Source organism: Lacerta agilis, chromosome 6 (genome assembly GCF_009819535.1).
Source record: "Lacerta agilis isolate rLacAgi1 chromosome 6, rLacAgi1.pri, whole genome shotgun sequence".
NCBI lineage: Eukaryota > Metazoa > Chordata > Lepidosauria > Squamata > Lacertidae > Lacerta > Lacerta agilis.
Genome location: NC_046317.1, coordinates 68,479,954 through 68,501,220, shown reverse-complemented (window position 1 = coordinate 68,501,220; position 21,267 = coordinate 68,479,954). Strand labels below are relative to the sequence as shown.

The 21,267-nt window shown below is 44.4% G+C and overlaps 1 protein-coding gene and 1 long non-coding RNA gene across 2 annotated transcripts; one reads left to right on the top strand and one right to left on the bottom strand.

Moving 5' to 3' along the window:
- The first annotated feature begins 486 nt into the window (after window positions 1-486).
- LOC117048901 lies at window positions 487-3,720 on the top strand. The gene is made up of 2 exons (XR_004426890.1): window positions 487-659; window positions 3,485-3,720. It is a non-coding gene; the product is annotated as an uncharacterized LOC117048901 (long non-coding RNA).
- TGIF2 (TGFB induced factor homeobox 2) lies at window positions 3,082-20,645 on the bottom strand. Its single transcript, XM_033153329.1, is given in 4 exon segments — window positions 3,082-4,574; window positions 18,140-18,257; window positions 18,260-18,379; window positions 20,541-20,645. Coding segments are annotated over 3 exon segments (786 nt in total). The 5' UTR covers window positions 18,344-18,379; window positions 20,541-20,645; the 3' UTR covers window positions 3,082-3,990.
- Between the last annotated feature and the right edge of the window lie 622 nt (window positions 20,646-21,267).

The window sequence follows — 21,267 nt, the reverse complement described above, 5'->3', positions numbered from 1 at the left end:
TGAATATGGAGGAAGAACTTGTAGCCATGGATGCAGAGAAGGCAGAGCTCTCTCTAGCAGTGCAGCATTTGCCTGCCTGCCCTTTTCCTAATACAGGGGGCCGGTCCACTGTCCCTCAGACCTTTTGCGGGGGCAGACTGTATTTTGAAAAAAATAATGAATTCCTATGCCCCACAAATAACCCAGAGATGCATTTTAAGTAAAAGCACACATTCTGCTCATGTAAAAACACGCTGATTCCTGGACCACCCATGGGCCAGATTTAGAAGGCGACTGGGCCGGATCTGGCCCCCGGGCCTTAGTTTGCCTACCCATGTCCTAATATGTACCGGTGTATTACGCTTTAAAAAGAAAAATCAACCCCCTCTGCCCACTGATTTGTTCAGGAAGCGGGACCAAGTGCCAATGTGACATTTTTAAAGGGGGGGGGCGCTGAAAAGATACAGTATTTTGTACAAAAACCATACGTGGCCTAGTTCAGAAATATCAAGTATTGTTGCTCTGATTCTATCAGTTAGAGCTCCCCTTTTCAATATGCTAGCACACCTGCCGCTAAGAAGAAATGACTAAGTTGTGTTCTGTATATGCCAAACTCCTTCACCAATCAAGCTTCTACATTACAGAATTCTGCTGTCTGCTTTTATGACCCTCTGCATAGGGTAAGGGCATTCACTGTATGCACCTGTACGTATATTCAAACAACACTGGATGCAAAGAGCCAGATGCGAAGGTCAGAGTTCTTACGCACAGAGACCATACAAACTAGGTGTGGTGTGTTTTTAAAAAAAACTTTATTGATTAAAAAAATCCAAAACAGTTATTTACAGTAGTTTTTTGCTTCATAAACATCAGACAAAAGAATATTCTCTCTTTATTTTTTTCGTCCTCTTTTAACTTCCCATCCCATCAAAAACAAAGTCTCCATAATGTTTGGACAAATAAGATACAGCAAGAACAGTCAGTGCATTGTAGGAACTGAAACGTTGCTCTTGTTACCCTGTGCAGCAATTTAAGATCTGCTTAGGTTTCCTGCAGTGCCAGGAAAGAAGGTTCAAACTGCTTCATTTAATGGAGGCACAATTCTAATCAAACGGCTGCCAATCCAGCCCAAGTCAAGGGTGCCTAATTGGGGGTAGAGGAGGGGAAACTACTCAGTCATATTCACACTCTTAATTAAAAATGATGTTTGAGTATCTTCAGTTGGGCTTGGGATGCTGCTGCTTAAAAGCATCTCGCCAATTTCCGTGACACTTGGAAGGGGTACATAATTCTTGAAAACCCATAAAAAGCAAGGTCAAGTTTTGCTTCCACAATCCAGAAAACAAGATAGGACCAAGCTTGAGGAGGAGATGGAAGGAGCCACCTTCCACAGATTCAATGCAAATAGTCAAATTAATCCACAAGATTTTAGAATTAAGCAAACAAAACAAAAACCAAGTATGTTACAAGGCAGCTCTTTAGGCTTTTCAAAACAGAAAGCAGCACAATTTGGCAATGTATTGCTTTTTCAAATGTCTGGATCAATACATCAAAACGACAGCTCCCTAGACAGAGTTAAGCTACACCCTGCTGGTTGATAAGGATCACTGAAAGATCAAAAAGTACCAAGAAAAGGAAAGCAGGCAATTATTTGTGCAGCAGCAATTACAGGTTGTACCAATTTTAGCCCTAAATCTGTAATTTGCAAAGGGGGGGGGGAGGCACATCACAATGTTGCATTAATCCAATAACAATTCCCACCCTATTAGTTCCAGTTCTCCAATGCACTCACTGCTGTCCTTGTCATTTATCGACACCAGGTTTGCACACCTAGTTCAAGAACAAAAATGTGAAAAGTTGCATCCTGCTGGGCTTTTTAGCTTTACTATTCATGCAACGTAATAATTAGGCTAACACCTTCTAAAAATTAGTGTTTTTCAAGATATATAGGTGTATATAATAGAACACTATTTAACTTACATTTACAGTGAAACAGCACTATTAAAATAAAAAAGGTGGATGTTCATATCACCCAGGGCACTCTGTGTTTTGCAAGTTCCTGGTCTCAGGCCAAAGGGAGGGGAGACGTAACTCAATGAAAAATGTATGCATATCTTAGCAGTTCAATCTTGCAAACCCCCCAAAAAATCAGGAGCATAGACCAAAGATGAAGAATATATGGCTGTGCATATGCTGCTGGGGCTCCCAACCATCTGAACCAGCATGCCCCCCAGCTACTGGTCAGGGATGATGGGAGTTGCAACTCCAGCAACATCTGGTGGGACCACAGGCTTCCCCACCCCAGCACACACACCCTCTCTCTAGGGCAGGGTTTCCCAAACTTAGGTCTCCAGCTGTTTTGGGGCTACAACTCCCATCATCTCTAGCTAGTTGGATCAGGGGTCAGGGATAATGGGAGTTGTAGTCCAAAAACAGCTAGAGACCCAAGTTTGGAAAACACTGCTCGAGGGGGATCAGATACTATCAGGTGGGTCTAAATTTCTGTCAAGACTGCCAAATACATGGGGACACGTCAAATCATGTAGGGAGGCAACTTCAGGGTCATACACAGCTTGTAGTCTGCAGTAGAGGTTGCAATTCACTATGGAAGACCCTATTCTGTTCAACCTCCCTTCCTGGCCACAAGAGGGCACCTGTGCTCCATCAGCAAAAGAAAAACTACATTCAGCATGATGAGAGCAAGGATCCAAAAACAAAGTCAGGAGGTTGATGTATTCCCCTCCTCTATAGGTAGTTTTGTCAGCACATCGATAAAGACACCTTAGATTTCCCGAGTTACAGTCCACGACCAACAAAATTCAAAATGAAAAACGAAGAAGAAAGGGTTGTTTAAAGCAACTTCACAGTCAAAGAGTCTTGTTCCGGATCCTATCCCTCTTCCCCACCTCTGAAATGCCCCGTTGCTGCTTCTCAGCCAGCATCCTGCCAGCAGAGCATCCTTCCCTGCCACTTTGATCGCATTTGCGCATCTCCAAACATGACATGGGGGGAAAACACAGGGAGGAGTGTATAGGCAGAGGAATGGATGAAGTCACGAAAAGCCAGCACCTAAAATAATAAAATTGCTCAACAGCACCATACTTTTTTTTTTTAACTGGCACCAGTATTCGAAGGGTGGTTGTTGATTGTTCCCCCTCTCCAACTCCCAGTGGAAAGAGAGAGGAATGCCACAAACATTAATATTTCCAGTTAAATCTGCTCAGGCCAGGGACTCCCGTTAGGCAACATGCAGGGGCCAGCCACTCATGCACACCAGACCGAGAGTATGTCAAAGAAGATATGCTACAGAAACAGCAAAACAGAAACAACCCCTGCCCGCCCACCCCCAAGAAGGACACACATTAGGATTCTCTGGGCAGAGGTGAAATCACTCATTTCGTCTCCCCGCCATAATTCGTATTTTTAAGGTACTTGGTTTTTTTTGTTTTTTAATTATCTCTCCTCCATTACATATTGGACCCTTTTCTGTTCTCTTCCATGTCAGCAGGCTTCAAAAACAAGTGGGAGAAGAGAAGGACCTCTGCACAAGGATCCTCCACAGCAAAATAAAAATAAAAACACAAAGTCACAGTAACAGAACATCAGCCATGTTCTCTCAGAGCACGTTAAGGCCTCTCGGTCCTTTCAAGAGCAGGTTGTGCGTGGTTCAGGCACCCCCCTAGTCAGACAGTGTCCTCCACGTGGCTTCAACAGGAGGAAAGGATGCTGGCAAGGTCCAGAGAAAGTGAAACGCTAGCCAAAGGATGTGTTGTCCTCCTGCTTTGCGGCGGAGACAGTGTTTCGTTCTAGAAGCCAAGGTGAGCTGGCAGCACAGCGTCAAAACGGCCATGGAAGCCTCGGCTTGTTTTGCTCCGGGTTGAGGGGTAGCCACATCACAGCGTTAACACCTGGCAGGGAGGACCCTCAGTGCAGAGGCCAACAGAAAAAACTCGGGAGAAGGAGCAGGGGAAACCCCCAAAGCCTCCAAAAGGAGCTAGTGGCTGTAGAAAGCTACTTGGTTTTTCTGGAGAGGGCTGGAGCAGCGGCCTCTCTTTGCAGTGACGGAGGTAGCTGCCCGCTCAGCTTCTGCGAGTCAAGCTCAGCTGCCCTTTGCAGGGCCACTTCCACCAGCAACTGGAAACTGCTAAAGTCCTCTCCGAAGAGCTCGGGTGGAGTCGGCGGCGGCGTGTTGAAGAGTCCGTTGGTGGGACTGGCGGCATCTGCCCTGGTCAGGAGAGCCAGAGTGCTGCCCGTCGCGCTCAGCTGCGGCTGCTTGGGGTGAGGCTCGAGCTCGACCCGCTGGAAGGTGGGGCGAGGGCTCTCCTGCTCACTCGTCACCACAGTCAAGCTGCCGGCCAGCGGCCGGGCAGGGTGGCAGGTCATGGGCGAGCAGGCCGACATGGAAAGCACCTTGGAGGAGGCAGGAGGCACCATTAGGAGTCCGGACCCCGTGGCGGCAGCTGCACGGGTCAGCGTCACATCAGCGGCTTTGGTGCCGCGGCGAGAAATGGTGAACTGGTTGGGATCCTTGCCGTCCTTGAGCAGCATGTCGGGGAGGAGCCTGCGTCTGGCGTTGATGAACCAGTTGCAGATCTAAGGGAGAAATGCACAGGGATCGGTTAGATGCCAATGAACAAGGACTTGGGGGTGTGCGCAGCAGCTATGGTGCTAGACTTAAGACCCTCGGAGAAGAGCAGAGTTGAGGCTGCCCACCTGTAACGTGGGAGACAACAGAGAAGGTGCAAAAGGAAAAGGAAAGCATTTGCTACACTGGAAGTTATGGGGCACATTTTTCTAAGAAGAGGTGAGTGAGTAACAGAGAGAGAAATGTAGAGGCTTCAATAGCCAATTTATTTTTTCATGACTCATAAGGTTGTCCACGACTACCAGCCGGAACAGCAATGTTCTACTTCCACTGTTGGAAGCAATATGTCTAGTGCTAGGAATCACAACTAGGACAAGTGCTGTTGGTCTTGCTTGCTGGCTTCCCAGAGGCAGCTGGTTGGCCACTGTGGGCTAGATGGGCCAATGGCAAGAAGAACAAGACTCCTGTTCTTCTACAACCATTTCTCCAAGAGCTTGCAAAATAGTTAAAAAGAGTGCTGGGAAATTATATATGAGATTTTTAAAATGATTTTAAAAACAGTTCCCAAAAAAAAAACAGACACATTCCTTTTGGGAATTGTACAGATAGAAATACCCACGAGTTGGAGGGGTGGGATATATTTATATATGCTACTATGCTACTACAGCAGCCTGGTGTGCTGTGGTCACCAAGAGTCAGACACGACTAAACAACAGCAGCAGCTTGGATCTTGTTAACCCCAAAATGGTGGGTGAGTGAGGGCCCCATAAAGGAGAATTGGCAATTTAAAAATGATAGAATCTGCAGAGTTAGCAGGTCTAACAAGTAAAATAAGAGAGCGAGAAGACCAATTATGTAAAGGAATGGAAAAAACTTTGTGGAGTACTTCAAAAATAATTGTGAACAAGTGAAAACGCTAGCTGCATTAAGGTAAATTCAACAGTACAATATATATAATAAAGGAAGAATAAGGGGGCGAGTCATATAAATGGATATATAAGAATATGCAGGAATGGTGGTGAAATTAAAGCAATCGGAAGGGGAAGAGGGGAAGTCATTGAATGTTTTATTAAAATAAAAACATTAACGGTGGAAATGTATATCTGAATGTGATTTTGGAAATGGTTATAATGAAAATTAGTTTTTTATAAATAAAAAAACACCATTTGCGGCTCTTTCCTTTTATTCTCACAACCCCCCCCCCCCCGAGATTGAACCTGGGACCTCCTCCATGCAAACTTTGTGCTCTGCCGCTGAGTTACATGTAGCCCTTTATTTTTATAGGAAATGGGTTTAGCAGCATCATGGTTGCAAAATCAAACAATACTGCACTTCCCACAGGTTTTTTTTAAAGGTGGGGGGGAGGGGCAATGGCTCTGCCTCCAGCATCCTATCCTTGCCACCTGTTGTCACTTTGAGAGGCCAGGAGAAGACAGCTATTCTCTTGCCACCTGAATTTCTGTTTCACAGTGTTACAAGCTGGGATCTGCCCAGCCAGTGTAGGATAAAGCACAGACCATTTATTCCAAGATTCCTGACATGCCTTTTCTCCTGCCAGATCTATCCAGGAGTGAATAGAAAGTATGTAGGATGTTTCCTTTATACAGGGCAATCTAGGGCTTAAAAATAAAAAGCCAGTATAGAGAAATGTGTACCTCTCTCAAGTTCCACTCCAGTTCCGGTCAGTTATAATTCAGCAACCATTTTTATTTTCATGAATACAGTACCGAAAGACTGATCTACTAAATTATTTGTACCAGAGCATTTCGTGTCCCTTATGCTCAGAAGTACAAGGAGTTGAGGTTTTAAGACCAAAAAGTATTAACAGGACAATACCTTTATTTCAACCAACAAAAACATAACAAACTGGTACGCAAAGTTTCCGGTTTCCCAGAACTCTTCTCCGAGCTGGATGTCAAAGGTAAAAACCCAAAGAGCAACCGGCCCTGGTTCTGCAAAACCGAGAGGGAGGGAAGGAGGAAGAGAAGGGACTGGATATGAAGACAGAGCCCACAGCAGCCTTTCCCAACCTAGTGCCCTCCAGCTGTGGGCTGATGGAAGCTGTAGTCCAAGCCATCTGGAGGGCACCGGGCTCAGAAAGTGTGGTCTAAGATCCGGCACAAAAAGTCTCATGGAGATGGGCAGAGCAACCTGACAGAGGTTGGGGGGGCGGCGCGGTTGAGGGAGAAGGAACTGCCTCTTCCTAAACCCAAATCAAGCCCATGCTAGCCAAGACAGAAAATATCCAAGGCATTGGTTTCAAAGGCAATGGGAGTGGAGATCTTTGCCAGCTCCAGGGCTCTCCCTTGTCAGGGGAGTGGGAAGTTGTTGGGTCCTGTGGATACAAAGGCTCCCCCAACACATCCATTTTTGCCCCTGCTGACAGAGCACCATCTGCAGAGGCACAATGGTGGCAGAGCTTGCCACTGCAGCCAAGAGGCTCCCACTCTGCCTGCAAAGAAGCAGATCTGCTGAACCCAAAGGCCGATCCCTCAGCCACGTTTCACAGGAGCCTGGGATTGGCTCCCTTCATCATTACATCAGAGCATGCATGGGGCAAAACTGACACCAGGGGCTGCAAAGAAACAGCAGTAGCTGTCGTCGTCCCCCATCCTTTTTTAAAAAAAATGTAGAGTTTGATTGGGCGTATAACTGGTGAAAACCAATCACATACATGCACGTGTGTGTTATATGTGCATGGTAATCAAGAGTGGAAAACTCTTCTATAGACAAGAACCTTGATCCAGCAAAAGATAATCCCCAGGAAACAGAGCAAGTGATCCCCCACTAAATTAAGCGCAATTGTTTTCTTTGAAACTTAAAACACAAAAGACAACAAGTTGCCTAGGTTGGCACAGAAGGAACAGCCTGCTGGATCAGGCCAATGTCCTGTCTAGTCTGGCATCCTGCTTCCGCAATGGCTAGCAGCTGCTGATAGTCTTAAACTTTGTCTAATTCCCTTTCAAAGCCATCCAAGTTCGGGACCATCATTGCCTCCTGTGAGAGCTAGTTCTATAATGTAACTTTACGCTGTGTGAATAATTTTATTTTATTTGTCCTGAAATTATGTTAGCTGCTATCACTACCCTCGGGGCTTTTTTTCTACTAAGAGGTAAAACTTATCAGACTGTAGGATTTGGGACTATTACATTGGTCTCCTGCTTTTCTTCTAGACAACTCACAAATTGTTCCCAGGTGGCCTCCCTCCAACCAAGGTGAAAGTGCTTTTCTGTTTTAAATTGTGACAATGGAGGCAAAACTGATTTAAATCAAATTTCCCCATTTCACAGATTTGTGAACAAATGTGAATACCAACCGGCTATGATCAAACAGTTCGCAAATTAATTGGCAACTTATTTCAAAAACTTCTCAGCAGTGCAGTCTACATTCCTTTCACACTACAGAATTGCATCGGGTTAAACACAAGGAGGCAAGGAAAACCAGGAAAGTATTGGGTATCTGATTTGGCCTCTGCTAAGACACATTGCAACATATCCGAACAAGTTCACTTAATTTTAAAGTACCGTATTTTTCGCTCCATAAGAGGCACTTTTTTCCTCCTAAAAAGTAAGTTGAAATACCTGTGCGTCTTATGGAGCGAATGGTGGTCCCTGGAGCTGAATTGCCCAGGGGCCAAAAGCAGATTGTGCTTTTTATTTTACAAAGAGAAAAGGGAGTGTTGAAAGGACCCCGCTCAGCAGCTGATCAGCAAGAGATCGGGAGAGAGATAAGAGTCCAGGCTCCCTTTCAGCCCCGCCCTCCTTTGTTGAATGTGCTGCAGAGGGAGGTTGTTTGTTTCCCCAGGACATGTGACTGGATGATTAGATTATCTGTCTGGAAACAGTAGAAATGGCTCCCTTTCCTTAAGATTTTTTCAGAAATCCGAGTGAAACCCCATAAAAATGGGGCTTTTCCTCTTTGCTTTCCCCCTTTGCAAAAAAAAGCTGCAAAACCTTTAGCTGATCCTCAAAAAAAGGCCTTTTGCCTTTGCAAAAACAGCTGCAAAACTTTTAGCTGATCCTCAAAAAAGCCAGGGCTTTTCCCTTTGCAAAAAAGCTGCAAAACCTTTAGCTGATCCTTTAAAAAAAAAAAGGCCTTTTCCCTTTGCAAAAAAACTGCAAAACATTTAGCTGATCCTCAAAAAACAAAACAAAAAAACAGGGCTTTTAGAGGAGGAAAACCAGAAAAATGTTTTTTTTTCTTGTTTCCTCCTCTAAAAATGAGGTGTGCACTATGGTCCGGTGCGTCCTATGGAGCGAAAAATACGGGTAAGTCCAAAACTTTCCAGAAGTGGAGGCTGGTACTTACTGGGCAGAACACCAACTCTCCATGAAATGGAAACTGAAGTTTCCAAGCTGGTTGGTCGAGTCATAAATATTCATAATTTGAGATATGGAAACATTTTGCAGAGGTTACGTAGGTTAGAGGACTAATAATAATAATAATAATAATAATAATAATAATAATAATAGCAACAACAACATGACCACCAAGAAGAGCTTGCCTAGATGCAGGACAACATCTCTACTGTCTTCATACCTGCCATGACTTCTTAGTACCTGGGTGCAATAAGATGCTCACAATAAATAAATACAAGACAGAAACAGACAGATCTCACTGCCAGCTGATCTTGGACTGCAGAACCTGCTAGGAACGCACACTGGCTCCTTCCATTGGCCTGCAGCCAGAGGGAATGTGGCCTCCAACTGAAAAATGTTCCCCATCCCTGGCTATTGGGTCAGTTGCTACACCTCTTTCCAAGGAAGACCACTGGGAAGTGGAGATCAGTCTGGCCCGTGCAGGTTCTTATACTTTTTAAAAATTCTGCACTGGGTTACCAGCTGCTTTCATCCCTTTATTTTAATGTTGCTGTGTGCCTCCTCAAGACTGATGTGGGAGACTGTAGAAATGTTTCAAGAAAGTAAACTGGATATTAAATTCCTGTTTACAATTCACCCACTGTACTCCGGTCTAGCACTGCCAACCTCTTTCCCTTCTCTCCCTTTTTCTCTCTACTCTTCTTGCCGCATGCACCTCATCTTTTAATATTTAATGAGTTTTCTATGAGGATCACAGAAGGGGAAAACATACTTGTAATAAAGCTAAGGTTTCATTTAACGCCATTATAGACTGGACTTTACCATCCAGGGGTCCTTTACCTACCTAAGCTCAATTATAGCAAACCATGAACTCACCATTTAAAGGAATAACGACGTTTATCTATCCTATTGTCTTTGTCCATGGAGTTTTCTTGGCAGGGATACTGGAGTGGGTTGCCAGTTCCTCCTCCAGGCACAAAGATGGAGGGCACAAAGATGGAGGGCACAAGGAGAAGGGGACGACAAAGGATGAGATGGTTGGACAGTATTCTCGAAGCTACTAGCATGAGTTTGGCCAAACTGCGGGAGGCGGTGAAGGATAGGCGTGCCTGGCGTGCTCTGGTCCATGGGGTCACGAAGAGTCGGACACGACTGAACAACAACAACATCCATCCTATTTCCCACTTAGGTAGTGCTTCACTCCAGCAGAAATGTATTGTGCAATTCTGGACCATTCTGTAGACTAAGTCTCTCAGGTCTCGAGGCCTATCATTATTATTAGCCTTCTTCCATCCTCTACCTACAACAGCTTTATGCAACTGCTCTTAAAGCAGCCACACTGCACAGTAGCACGGTGCTTGGTTACAGATGTAGAGCACCAAATTAGGATATTAGAGCAGCCTTTGCCAGCCTGGTACTCTCCAGTTGTTTTGGACAACAAATCCCATCAGCCCCAACCAGCATGGCCATGCTGATGAGCATTGCAGTCTCAAACAGCTGGAGGGCACCAGGTTGGATTGCACAGTATGAACATGTACAACTGCACTCTTTGGAAGAGAGAGGGACAATCACATTTCCATTTGGTGAACTAGCAAAGTTCTGGATGCATTGCCAAAGAAGCCCACTAGGAATCTAAGCGCAACACCATGAGGAGCTGGTTACAAGACCTTGGGAAGCACAGCTGCTGTCTGTGCAATTTGTTTCACATCACACACACAAGGGTGTAGAGCAATTTTTCCTTCTTGAAAGCCAAACAAAAATGAAAGAGTGCTTCAAAGAGAACAATTACGGGAAGATAAATCAAGTAGACTGGTGTATCTTTTGCAAATCAACAGCTCTGTAAAATATTTTCCCTGGGGATACGTGTTAACACAAATTCAACAATTTCCCTGTTTATAATCCCTCCCACCCCCTGCCTCAAGAAAACAATCACCGTGTTTCCAAAGCCTCAAAGTGGTCGCCTTTCACAAGTATACACATTTTTTCTATACGTGTGGAGCAAGAAGTTGGGGGGGGGATTCCTTGTACATGGCCTACAGGACTTAAAAACAGAAGCTGGCAGCTCATCACAGCTTACATTTAAAACACTTCTAGATTGAACACATCTGCATGCATATTCTTAATGTGGACCTCCGCTGTCTTGCCCTGGTAAGAGCACAGAACCACCAAGGAGAGCCTTCTGCCCTTCTTCTATGTCTTTTTAAGTGTGAGGACTCTCCATGACAGAAGAAAGGTAGGGTTCCCCCCCCCCCAGTGTTGTACAATGCCTCAGAGGTAAGAACAGAAGCAGCACCTGCTAGATCAGTCTAAATGTCTATCTCATCCAACATCCTGTTCTCACAGTGGCCAAACCTGCAAGCGGGACTTGAGCACAACAGCACTCTTCTCCTCCTGCGATTTTCAGTAACTGGTATTCAGAAGCATATTGCCTCTGACCACAGAGGCAGAGCATAGCCATCATGGGTAGAAGAGATACTCTGAAAGTCTTGACACTATTCTTGCTGCTTAAGGCCATGGAAATTACCTAGCTCTCAACTCTACCATAGTCTCACTGCTAAAAGAACAAATTTAAAAGCTCCTTAAGCAAGAAGAAAGGGGTCCTTCCAGTTACTGATTAGAAGATGCCAGGTTAAATGAGCTGTACACCTTTTATGCCCCGTATGTAGAGAGAAACTGAGGCACTGCTGCACACAAATTCTAACTACATAAAACAAGCAACCAATCATTAAGTCCCAGTAAACATTTGCATGCAGAAATTTCACAGCCACTTTTATGTTCAGCTACATCTGTGCACAAGTACACGGTACCAGAAAAAGGTGCAATTTATGTTGCTTTTTAGAAATACAAAAGGTGACCTTGAATATCTAGATGGTCTTCAGCAAGCCAACACTTTCTCTGCATACAAGCAAGAGCTGCAACTTGTTATCGGAATATTTGTGCTCACAGCAAGCCAAGCAGAACAGACTAAGCATTCTTGTGCAGTCAGATCCCAGCTAAGAGCACCAAGCTTGGTCAGTAGAGAGAGATGGGAACTATCAAAGGAAGCTCAGAACTCTGCAAGGAATGCTACTAGCTGTTCAGTGAGTCAGGCACCCAAGTGACCCCAGTTATGTGGGGACAGTTCTCTGCTACAAAGAGAGGCCAAAATGCAATGATCATGAATAGTCAGTTCTAAAAAGCACTTTTGTCCTTTTCACAAGACTAAGCAGCATCAATCAAACAACCTGAATATTTTGGATCAACCACAACACTCCTTAGGTTTACATGTCCTTATATTACATCCAAAGCCATGCTTGTTTATTCTCCTCCGCCCCCAACACACACAATGAACTACGCCAGCTCTAATGACACAAGCAACTGGTCACCCCCGGAACAAATCTGGGTGGCACCATGCAGACCTCCCAAGCCCAAAGTGATACTTGTTTGGCAATACAGTGGTGCCCCGCTAGACGAATGCCTCGCTAGACGAAAAACTCACTAGACGAAGGCATTCGTCTAGCGGAAGGCTGCCCCGCTAGACGAAAAAGTCTATGGGGCTGCCTTGCAAGACGAAAAATTTTCGTCTTTTTTTTTCGTTTTGCGGAGCGCGGCTGTCATTGCCGCTCCGCAAGACGAAAAACCCGCTAGACGGAAATTTTTGCAGAACGAATTATTTTCGTCTAGCGGGGCACCACTGTAAGCCAGTTTGGAAGGCTTACCTCCATGCAATCTTGTCAGTGGGGTCCACCAACAAAACTAGCTGAGCTCCACGGATCCAGACAGCCCAAACAGAAATCTATTTATAATATTAGATTTCTATTTGGGCTATCTGGATCCGTGCAGAACTGCTCAGCTAGTTTTGCTGACGTTACATTTGCTTGTTTAGCAAATATATTGTAAGTGTTGTAGCTGGAGAATTTTCAGATTCAGAAATCAAGTGTGCATTCCAGATAGGCTGAGCGGCTGGTTAAGACTGCAATTCCAGTAACTAAAGTGAGGACAATGAGTAATTTCTTGTCAGCATGGGCAAAGGTGGTATGCTCGCTTCATTTTTGAGAGCTTAAGCAGCGTTTGTGTGAACGGCAACAAGCCTGAGGACTGGTTCTGTACTCTGTTGCCAGTACCAAAGGCCACAACATGTACGCAACTGGGGTTAAGGCCACCTGCTCTAAGCTGGAAGGGTGAGAGGGGGAAGCCCCAGGTCATAGTGGGCTTCCTGTAAGATTCATTAAATCATAACACCTGGAGGTATTTCCTTAGAAACAGGAAGACTTGGGCTGTTACCAGCTCCTTTAAGAGAGTCCAGCTGGGACAGCCTCTCCCCTGTCGTCCCAGTGACTTAGGACCTCTGTCCTGAGCGGGGAAAGCAAAAGAGAAACCCAAAAGGCCGGAACTCATGCCAGAGGCTCTTAAAGAAACCACCAACAGCCCCCTTTCATCCTTTTTCTTCCTCTCATTTTTGTATTTAAATTGTAAACAAATGAATTTGTGGGGAGGCAAACCACATAAAGAAAGATTTTGCAAAACATAGCAGAACGGATAAAGGCAACCACATAACAGCACTCTTCATTGTTTACTTGCTCCTGGTCCCGCCTACAGATATCCAGGCACCAGCAAGGTTGTTTAGTGGGAAGTAGCCTACATGTGAGCAGGCCCTTCTTCCCCATAATCACAACATAACCACTTCACCTGAAGGGAACTAACGTGGCATTGCCCTAGCAGTCTGAATTTTGTTTCGGTTTCTTTGCTGAACCATAAGGTTGTTCGCTACTATACCTACCTGTTAGAAACAACCAAACAAACAAACATGTATTTGAGCATCGCTAAGCTTTCAGGATGTAAAGTGCATACAGCTAACATTTCTGCCATTTCACTTTGTACAACCTGCACAGTTTAGTCTCTTATTTCATGCAATCACAATTTGAATGTTTAACCAAATTAAACCCAATCCACTGGAATGTGGTATGCACTGACAGAACAGTGTTACAGTAAGGAAGGACTAGTGTCTTTTTAAAAATACGAGAAAGAACCTGGTTTTTACTTTAGAATACTACTTTCCTTTCACATGAAGCACCCAAGATCAAATTCCCCCCCAGTTTTCAATATGCAAGCCCTGGAGGTGTTTCTCACGGAACTCCTAAGAAGCCTGAAAGGGCTAGCCCTACCATTAGACAAAGTGAGGTGGCTGCCTCAGGTGACTGTGGTGGAGGTAGTGATGGATGATATGTTGGAAAACAGAGCTGCATGTGCCACAGAGGCCTTGCCCTGCACCATCTAAGCTAGCCTACTGCCCTCATATATGGTGGAGGAAGCCATCTGACAATATTTTAAATTGATTCCCCCACCAACACACACACACACACATATCACCCAAGTATTCCTATTAAACCAGGTTGCATGAGAAGCTCTTTCTATAAACAATTCTGGGTCCTAAACTAGCTTAACATTGAATGCTGTCAACAGAAGTCTTATGCAAGGGCTTTCCCCCTCTCCATTCCCAGTGCCCCCCTAAAGCTGGCTCAGAGGGGAGTCAGCAGAACCCCCAGAACAGTGTATTGGGAGGGGAGATCAGACAGAATTGTTCCACTAATGCAACACTGAATTCCACCCATTGTTTTTAAGGTACTTGTCAAGCACAGTAAGCCCTGGTTTCACATCATGGAACAGGCCAATGGTTTTCAATATTAGGGCAAGACCCTTACTCCCAAAGCAGACCCAGAAAGTAAAAATTACCCAGGCACCTGGTGACAAGCACCTAACGTTGGCATAGACACCTCTATATTTCTAAAGGGGCACAGGTAGAAATCTGACGCTTGCTCTTTGAAGATAGATGCTGTTTTCTAAAAACAAATTCTGTAGCCAAGGATGAATCAGGGCAGGGGAAAACCCCGCTCTTGGCCTCAGCCCAACCTCTATTCCTTTCCTAGCTCCTGCATCTCTCGCCAGGTGAAGCAGAAGTCTCGTTACCCTCCTGACACTAGACTGACCCAGCAGAATATCTAATATTTATTTAGTTATTTCCGAAAACCCTGACCTCTCCTTCAAATCCTTGGAAAGGACTTTACTGATAGGGAAGCTAGGTGTGTTTCACAAGCATTCAAGGCCAAGCAAACCTTGCCAAAAGTTGAGGCCACAACCAAATACACACAGAAAGGAACCCCTCAGATGTACTTGATTCCATGCAAATAGTAAATGGCTAAATTCACATCAGGTGTTGAGTGGGTGGCACAGAACACAGTTCAGCTAAAACTGTTAAGGACCGGGTTAGATTTGTTTAGCGTTTTCTCTCTTAATTTCTAAATTATGCTTCCTTCCCCCTCCCCCAGTACAACCACAGACAAAAAAACATTTGTGAGTAGGAAAGAGATGGGAACACCTTTGGGGCAGTTGGGTATTTTGTTCCCAAAACCAAGTCAACTGTTCATTTAGGCTCATATCCTGCTTTTCACTCCCCCTCAAGGCACACACACTTGCCAAGAAATGTCTTAAAGTGGAGTTGAAGGGTGGGGAAGGGAAAAGCAAAGCCCAGACACTTAATGGAGAAATCTTACCCTTCTATTACTACTAGGGAAGTCACTAAGGGTTATACAGGCTTCGCTTAAACCTCTAATTTCTAATACTGTACATGTTTAGCTCCTACTATGTATTTTATTTACCAAATAGCTTAATTTTTATCATTGGCTTTGTTATTTTGCTGCTGGTTTTTGTTTGTGAACCAGCTTGGTATTTCTTTTCGAAATGAAAGCAGTAGATAAAACAACAGTAATAACAATATTAATATAGGTTCCCAGAGGCCTAGCTGCCCAACATTCCTTAAGACCTTGCAAGGATCTGCTGGTCATAAACAGATTCACACTCAAATCCCTGTGCAATGTTGCAGTACACTGGGGTCCTTAGAAAATCTGTACACTTATAAGGCAAGCACGAAATGGATAAATTTAAAATGCTTTGATTCCGTCAATACAGACGGATTGCAGCCCAATTCTTCAGCCCTCAGTGCCTCCTGCCCTACTAATCCAGTAGAAGACCAGGGATGGACCATCCAAGAATGGAGGTCTTCTGGAATCCTGACTAGAACCATATAGGCCCCATTAACATATCATGTTAAACCATAGTTTAGCATGAAATAAACTGGATTTACATGAGTGAGCAATGTGCTGGTGCACACTGTTCACAAGACAATGCTTCACACTTTTCTTCAACCTGCCAGAGAGGAAACAAACTGTTACATGAGAGCCACCACTTGCAATTCTTTTGTGTCCTAACAAGCCACAGTGGTAAGCCAAGGTGAGTTGTTGACTTACCACAGTAGTTTGTGAGGAGACAACAAGCCACAAGAGCAACCTTGCATGTAAAAACAAGCCAATCTCTGGTTTGTAGTCTTCATCCCCAAGGAGAAACACAGATGTTCATTTAAACCATCGTTTATTTTAAATGATGGTTTACAGCAAGCCAGACTAGAAACTCATCTTAAGAGTCCACATAAGGGGCATTTATAGGCCCCCAAAAAAGATTAGTCATCATTTTTAATCGTCCATATACACCCTAATACCCCCAGCAATAATTTATTGCCAGATTGACAATCACAAAATAGTTTTATTGTCTCACTTTCCCATACAAATTATCTGCTGTTGCAGAATGTAACTTAATTTGGTGCTGTTAAGGAGATCTTCTTGGTATGTTAAAATTCACAACTGAACTATGCATGGTTACCATTTTTAATAAGCTACTTGGAGAGACCAGTCCATATAAAAGGGCAGATTTTGTTCTCCACTGCCCATAGGGCAGGACTAGGTCTAACGGTTTAGGTTACCAGATGGCCTACAAGACATCCTCCCAACAAATTGATTCTATCCAATACATGCGAAAGACTGGAATTAACTCAAGTAGTGGCATTACTACAATAGCATAGGACTGCAAATCATCCTAGAGTATTTTGGCACCCCAATTCTACTTGCAAGTTAAGCACTACCTATTTCAGTGGATTCACGTGCACAATATATTTATACAATGTGCTTCAGATTGCACACCAACAAAATCACCCAATAGAAAAAATGGCTAATAGAGTCTTGGCCATAAGGCCATTCTTAAATTCATAATATACTGGCAGATCTTACCAGTCCTTCAGTGCCAAATCATTTAGCGTAATCTGTTTATGTACTAATTACATCCAGCTAACCTGCGAAGCGGTTTAGGATTACTGATCTTTAACACAGGTGAAAAGGGACCACCCAAGCTGGTTCTTTGTAAAAGGGGGGTGAGAAGTTATGGTTCCTGTTACATTTATTAAGAACATCATTGAGAACATCTAACTCAAATTCATAGCAAAAGGTGGAGCTGAACATTAGCTACAAAATGCAACCGATAACCTTATTAGGATCAACTAATTGCCATAGGAAAGCCAAGTAAGCTTTCGATCTCAGAATTCTTCTTCAGGGTGGATATTAGACGAAAACAAAGAGGGGATGAATGGAGGAAAATCTTCAAAGTCTGCATTATCCAACAACCTTAAGATGAAATACACAAGGCATTCTTGAAAACTGAATTAGTTAACATCAGGGAATAAAACAGATTCCAAGATGCAGCTACTGGGACACACAGAATGATCATGGTTCCCCCCCCCCTTGAAGGTATGAAAAGGTAGCAATTAACCTGCATCTGCTCCCATCACTAAGCAGAATGTGCATGTCCCTTGGAAGGCAGAGAACAGAAGTAAAGAAAAACAAGATAGTCCCTTACCATTAACAATGCTGGAGGTTACCGTATTTTTTGTGCACTGGGGGGGGGGGAGTTCAAGAGGGCCAATTGGATAGTATTACTAAGGGTTGGAGGGCAGAAGGCCAAACACGAAAATTAAGACCCATCATGCTCAGCTTCTTCCTTTTGTGTTGGGGGAGTGAAAAGATTTAATCGGCCTGAAGAAGAGCTCCGAGGAACAGGAAAAGCTTGCTAATTACTTTGTGACATTTTAGTTGGGCCTAATAAAAGCTGATTTGTTTTTACTTTTGGATTTATTTTTTGCTAACAGATTTTTTAAAATTAAAAAAAAATCTGTAACATCTTATACATAGGCACAAGAGGTGAAAGCTCCAGTATCCTTTAACAGCAACTGAGCAGAAGGAATTTCAGCTTTCATGACAAACCTACAACCTGCCAAAAATCCCTTCCTCTGCAGTGGAATTAAAGGTACCAAAGCTTTCTCTTTTGCAAACCCTGTGTATGCAGATATCATAACTGGGCAAACCTGCTAGGAAAGGATTATACAGAAGTTCATACTGAAGAACAGAGAGGCTTGTTGCCCAGAAAGGCTTGAGTTTTCTCTGCTCAGACGGATATGCATTGAACCTGTGCTCGTAGAGCCACTCCCTGAGAATCTTCACAGACTCCTTAGGAAGTTGTTCCCCTTCGTTTTCCTCTTGCCAGGCTGCAACGGATCCTGAGATACGCTCCCATCATCCTCCCCAAAATCACTATCCGACATGGGGGAAACTGCTGGCAGATCTGTCTTGGTTCAAGCCTGGGATGTGGGAGACAATGCAGACATAATGGGTCACAGGTGGAATTTACACAGGTGTGGAAGAGCTGCAAGAAGGCAGGGTTGTGTCAACGGTCACTGCAGGTGGTAACCTAACAAGGTGGAAAGTCCCTTTACTAATTTGCATCTTGCTCAATCTTCCTTTTCACAATTGCATGGTATGCAAGGAGAAAGTGAAGCTGTCCTTTTGCACAATGGGTAACTGAGGCAGAGGAGATGGTCAACTGTGCAAAGGCCAACCTCAACAGCAAGGATGGGGAACATTTGTACTCTCCAAATGTTTGTCACTCCTGCCTGAACCACTGACTAAACATACAGACAGTGGACGTTCTCCCTAGGGAGGTTTGTGGACTCTTCCTCTCCTTGGAGGTTTTTAAGCAGAGGTTGGATGGCCCATCTGTCCTTGATGCTTTAGCAGAGATTCCTGCATTGCAGAAGCTTGGACTAGAGACCTTGGGGTCCCTTCCAACTCTACAATTTCTATGATTCTTTGACTATGCAGCCTGGGTGATGGGAGCAGTAATCTAATCACAACAACTGGAGGATCACTGGTTCCTCATCCGTACTCTGCACTATGGTCAAATTCAGAGCAGTGCTTTGCATTCAACTCTACAGAGTTGTGTTCTACATACTGTACAGAGTTACAATATTTTAAAATAAGTTATGCAGCTGTGTCATAAGCTCTATAGAAGGAGACTGCTAGAATCACAGAACTGTAGAGTTCTTGTAAAGAACATTAATGACACTGTGTTTACATTAGAAAACCCAGAACTATTTTTTCCTAATATGGCTCCTTTACTGTGAAACTCCTGACACTTCTAACAATTTTGCCCTGTATTTTTATGGCTTTCCCTTCCAAATTGAAAAAAAAAACTGTTTTGGACCTCAATCCCCCAACCCACACCAGATTTTTTTTTAATTAAAATCTAAAATTCAACAATACGTTTTTGAGACAAGTCCAATACATGTTAAAAGTGTATTATGCAAAACATTAGGAAATTAAAATGCATTTTACTTTGCAGGGGGCTCAGACTGAAAAAGCAAGTGTCCACTATTAAAGTCTCCCTGAATTCAATGGGCAGTGCTCCCAGGGGGCTGCAGCCTTACAACTCTTTAAAAGTTTCTTCTCTCCAAAGCCCTTTACATGTAGAGACTTCCCCCCCCCCCTACATTCCCCAAAAAAGGGGGTGGGGGAAGGAGGACGACAGAGGTAACCTATATATAAAACTGGTGGGTGAAGCGGTCCTCAAGACTTCCAAGTTTGCTTAAGGTTAGCTCAATGCCCTTTTCCACGGTCCAGTTTGTTTGGAGGAAGGCACTCGGAGATCAACACGTCCGTATCCACCCCCAGCAAGCGCGCACACGCAGAAAAAACGCCAGGCAAATTCAAGTGCATTGAAATGAAAGCGCGCATTTGCCTCTCCTCTACGCCCCCCCCCACCCGCAAAGAAGAGAAAGGGGCAAGACTTTGTGCCTATTTAAAAAAAAAAGCTGCAAAAGCAAATGGAGCCTAGTCCTCCTATTCCTCCAGGCAACGCCGAGTGCAGAAGTGCTCAGGGGGAGCTGCTGGCTACGTGAGGGAGTCTCACTCTCTCTCTCCTGTTTCAAGTCTGCAACTCATCAGGGATGGAGGAGGAGATTTTTTTGCTGCAGTTTCCTCCTGGCCTGAACTGCCCACACCGCCAGCTGCACATGGGAACGACACAATCCAGCCCAGAGCGAAATAATAATAATAATAAATTTTAAAATGCAAACAATTCAGGAAGGTCGGAGGAGAGTCAGGCTAAAAGCACGGGTTATTTTTTGTTTGCTTTGGGGTTTTTTTTGGGGGGGGGTACGTTTGCCCCGCGTATCCCGTCCACTTTATCAAAACACCCACCCACCCAAACCTCAAAATGCAAGCAAAAGGAAGTTAAAAGTAGCAACAAGCTGCCTCCTCGGCCGTGTCCATTCCTACACAAAGAGAATGCAATTGGAAATAGATCCGAACCGGGGCGGAAAAGGGGGAGGGAGGAGAAAAGGCTGAGATCAAACATTTCATTTTCTTCCGTTTGAATTCAAGCGAGACAAATCACGTGTCAGAAGTTTGCTACTTAGTAAAGCAGCTATTAAAAATTACACACACACACACACATGAAAATACCTCGCGGATTACTCCCACCGGCGCTGGTTTGATAATGAACTCAGGTCTGGGTTTCAAAGGGAAAAGTAACGTGGGAGAGCGAAGCTAACCTCGCTTCAACCCCTCACCCCCCCCCCCGCCAACCTCTTTCTTTAAATCCCTTCCATCCCACTTCACACAAAACAAGCCTGGACTCCATGTTTTCTGCCAGTTGCATCGCCGCTTTCACCCCCAAAACCGCCTCCTCCGAACCCCTTCCATGGGGGTGACCAAGAGGCAAGGTCGAAATAAGCAGGGACCTCCTCTCCTCCCCACCCCCCGAAAAAAGGGGTCCCCAATACCCATGGGCTGAAAAGCAATCGGAAGAGAAACGCTCTCACAAAAAAAGTTTCTCTTGTGTCTCTTTCACTGAGTGACAGATGCCTAGACAGAGTTCTCTTTGTTCCAAAAGAAACAGGAACTCGCCCCCCCCCATAGCACGCGTTACCCCGGCTTTGCTCCAAACAAATCCACCCCCTCCCCCAAAAGCTGTCATTTTACAAGCACTTGAAATCAGGTTTTGTTTTCGTTTTTTTAAGAGAAACCTAAATTTGCAGAGTCCAAAATCGCCAGGGGTTTGTGTTTCTTTGTGGGGGGGGAGGCAGATGTGGGGAGGAGTTTGCAAAAGAGAAAATTGGGAAAGTTGCCATTTTGGGATCAAGAGGGAACAGAAGCATGTAAAAGTAAAAGACAGCAGCTTTGGGAGGAG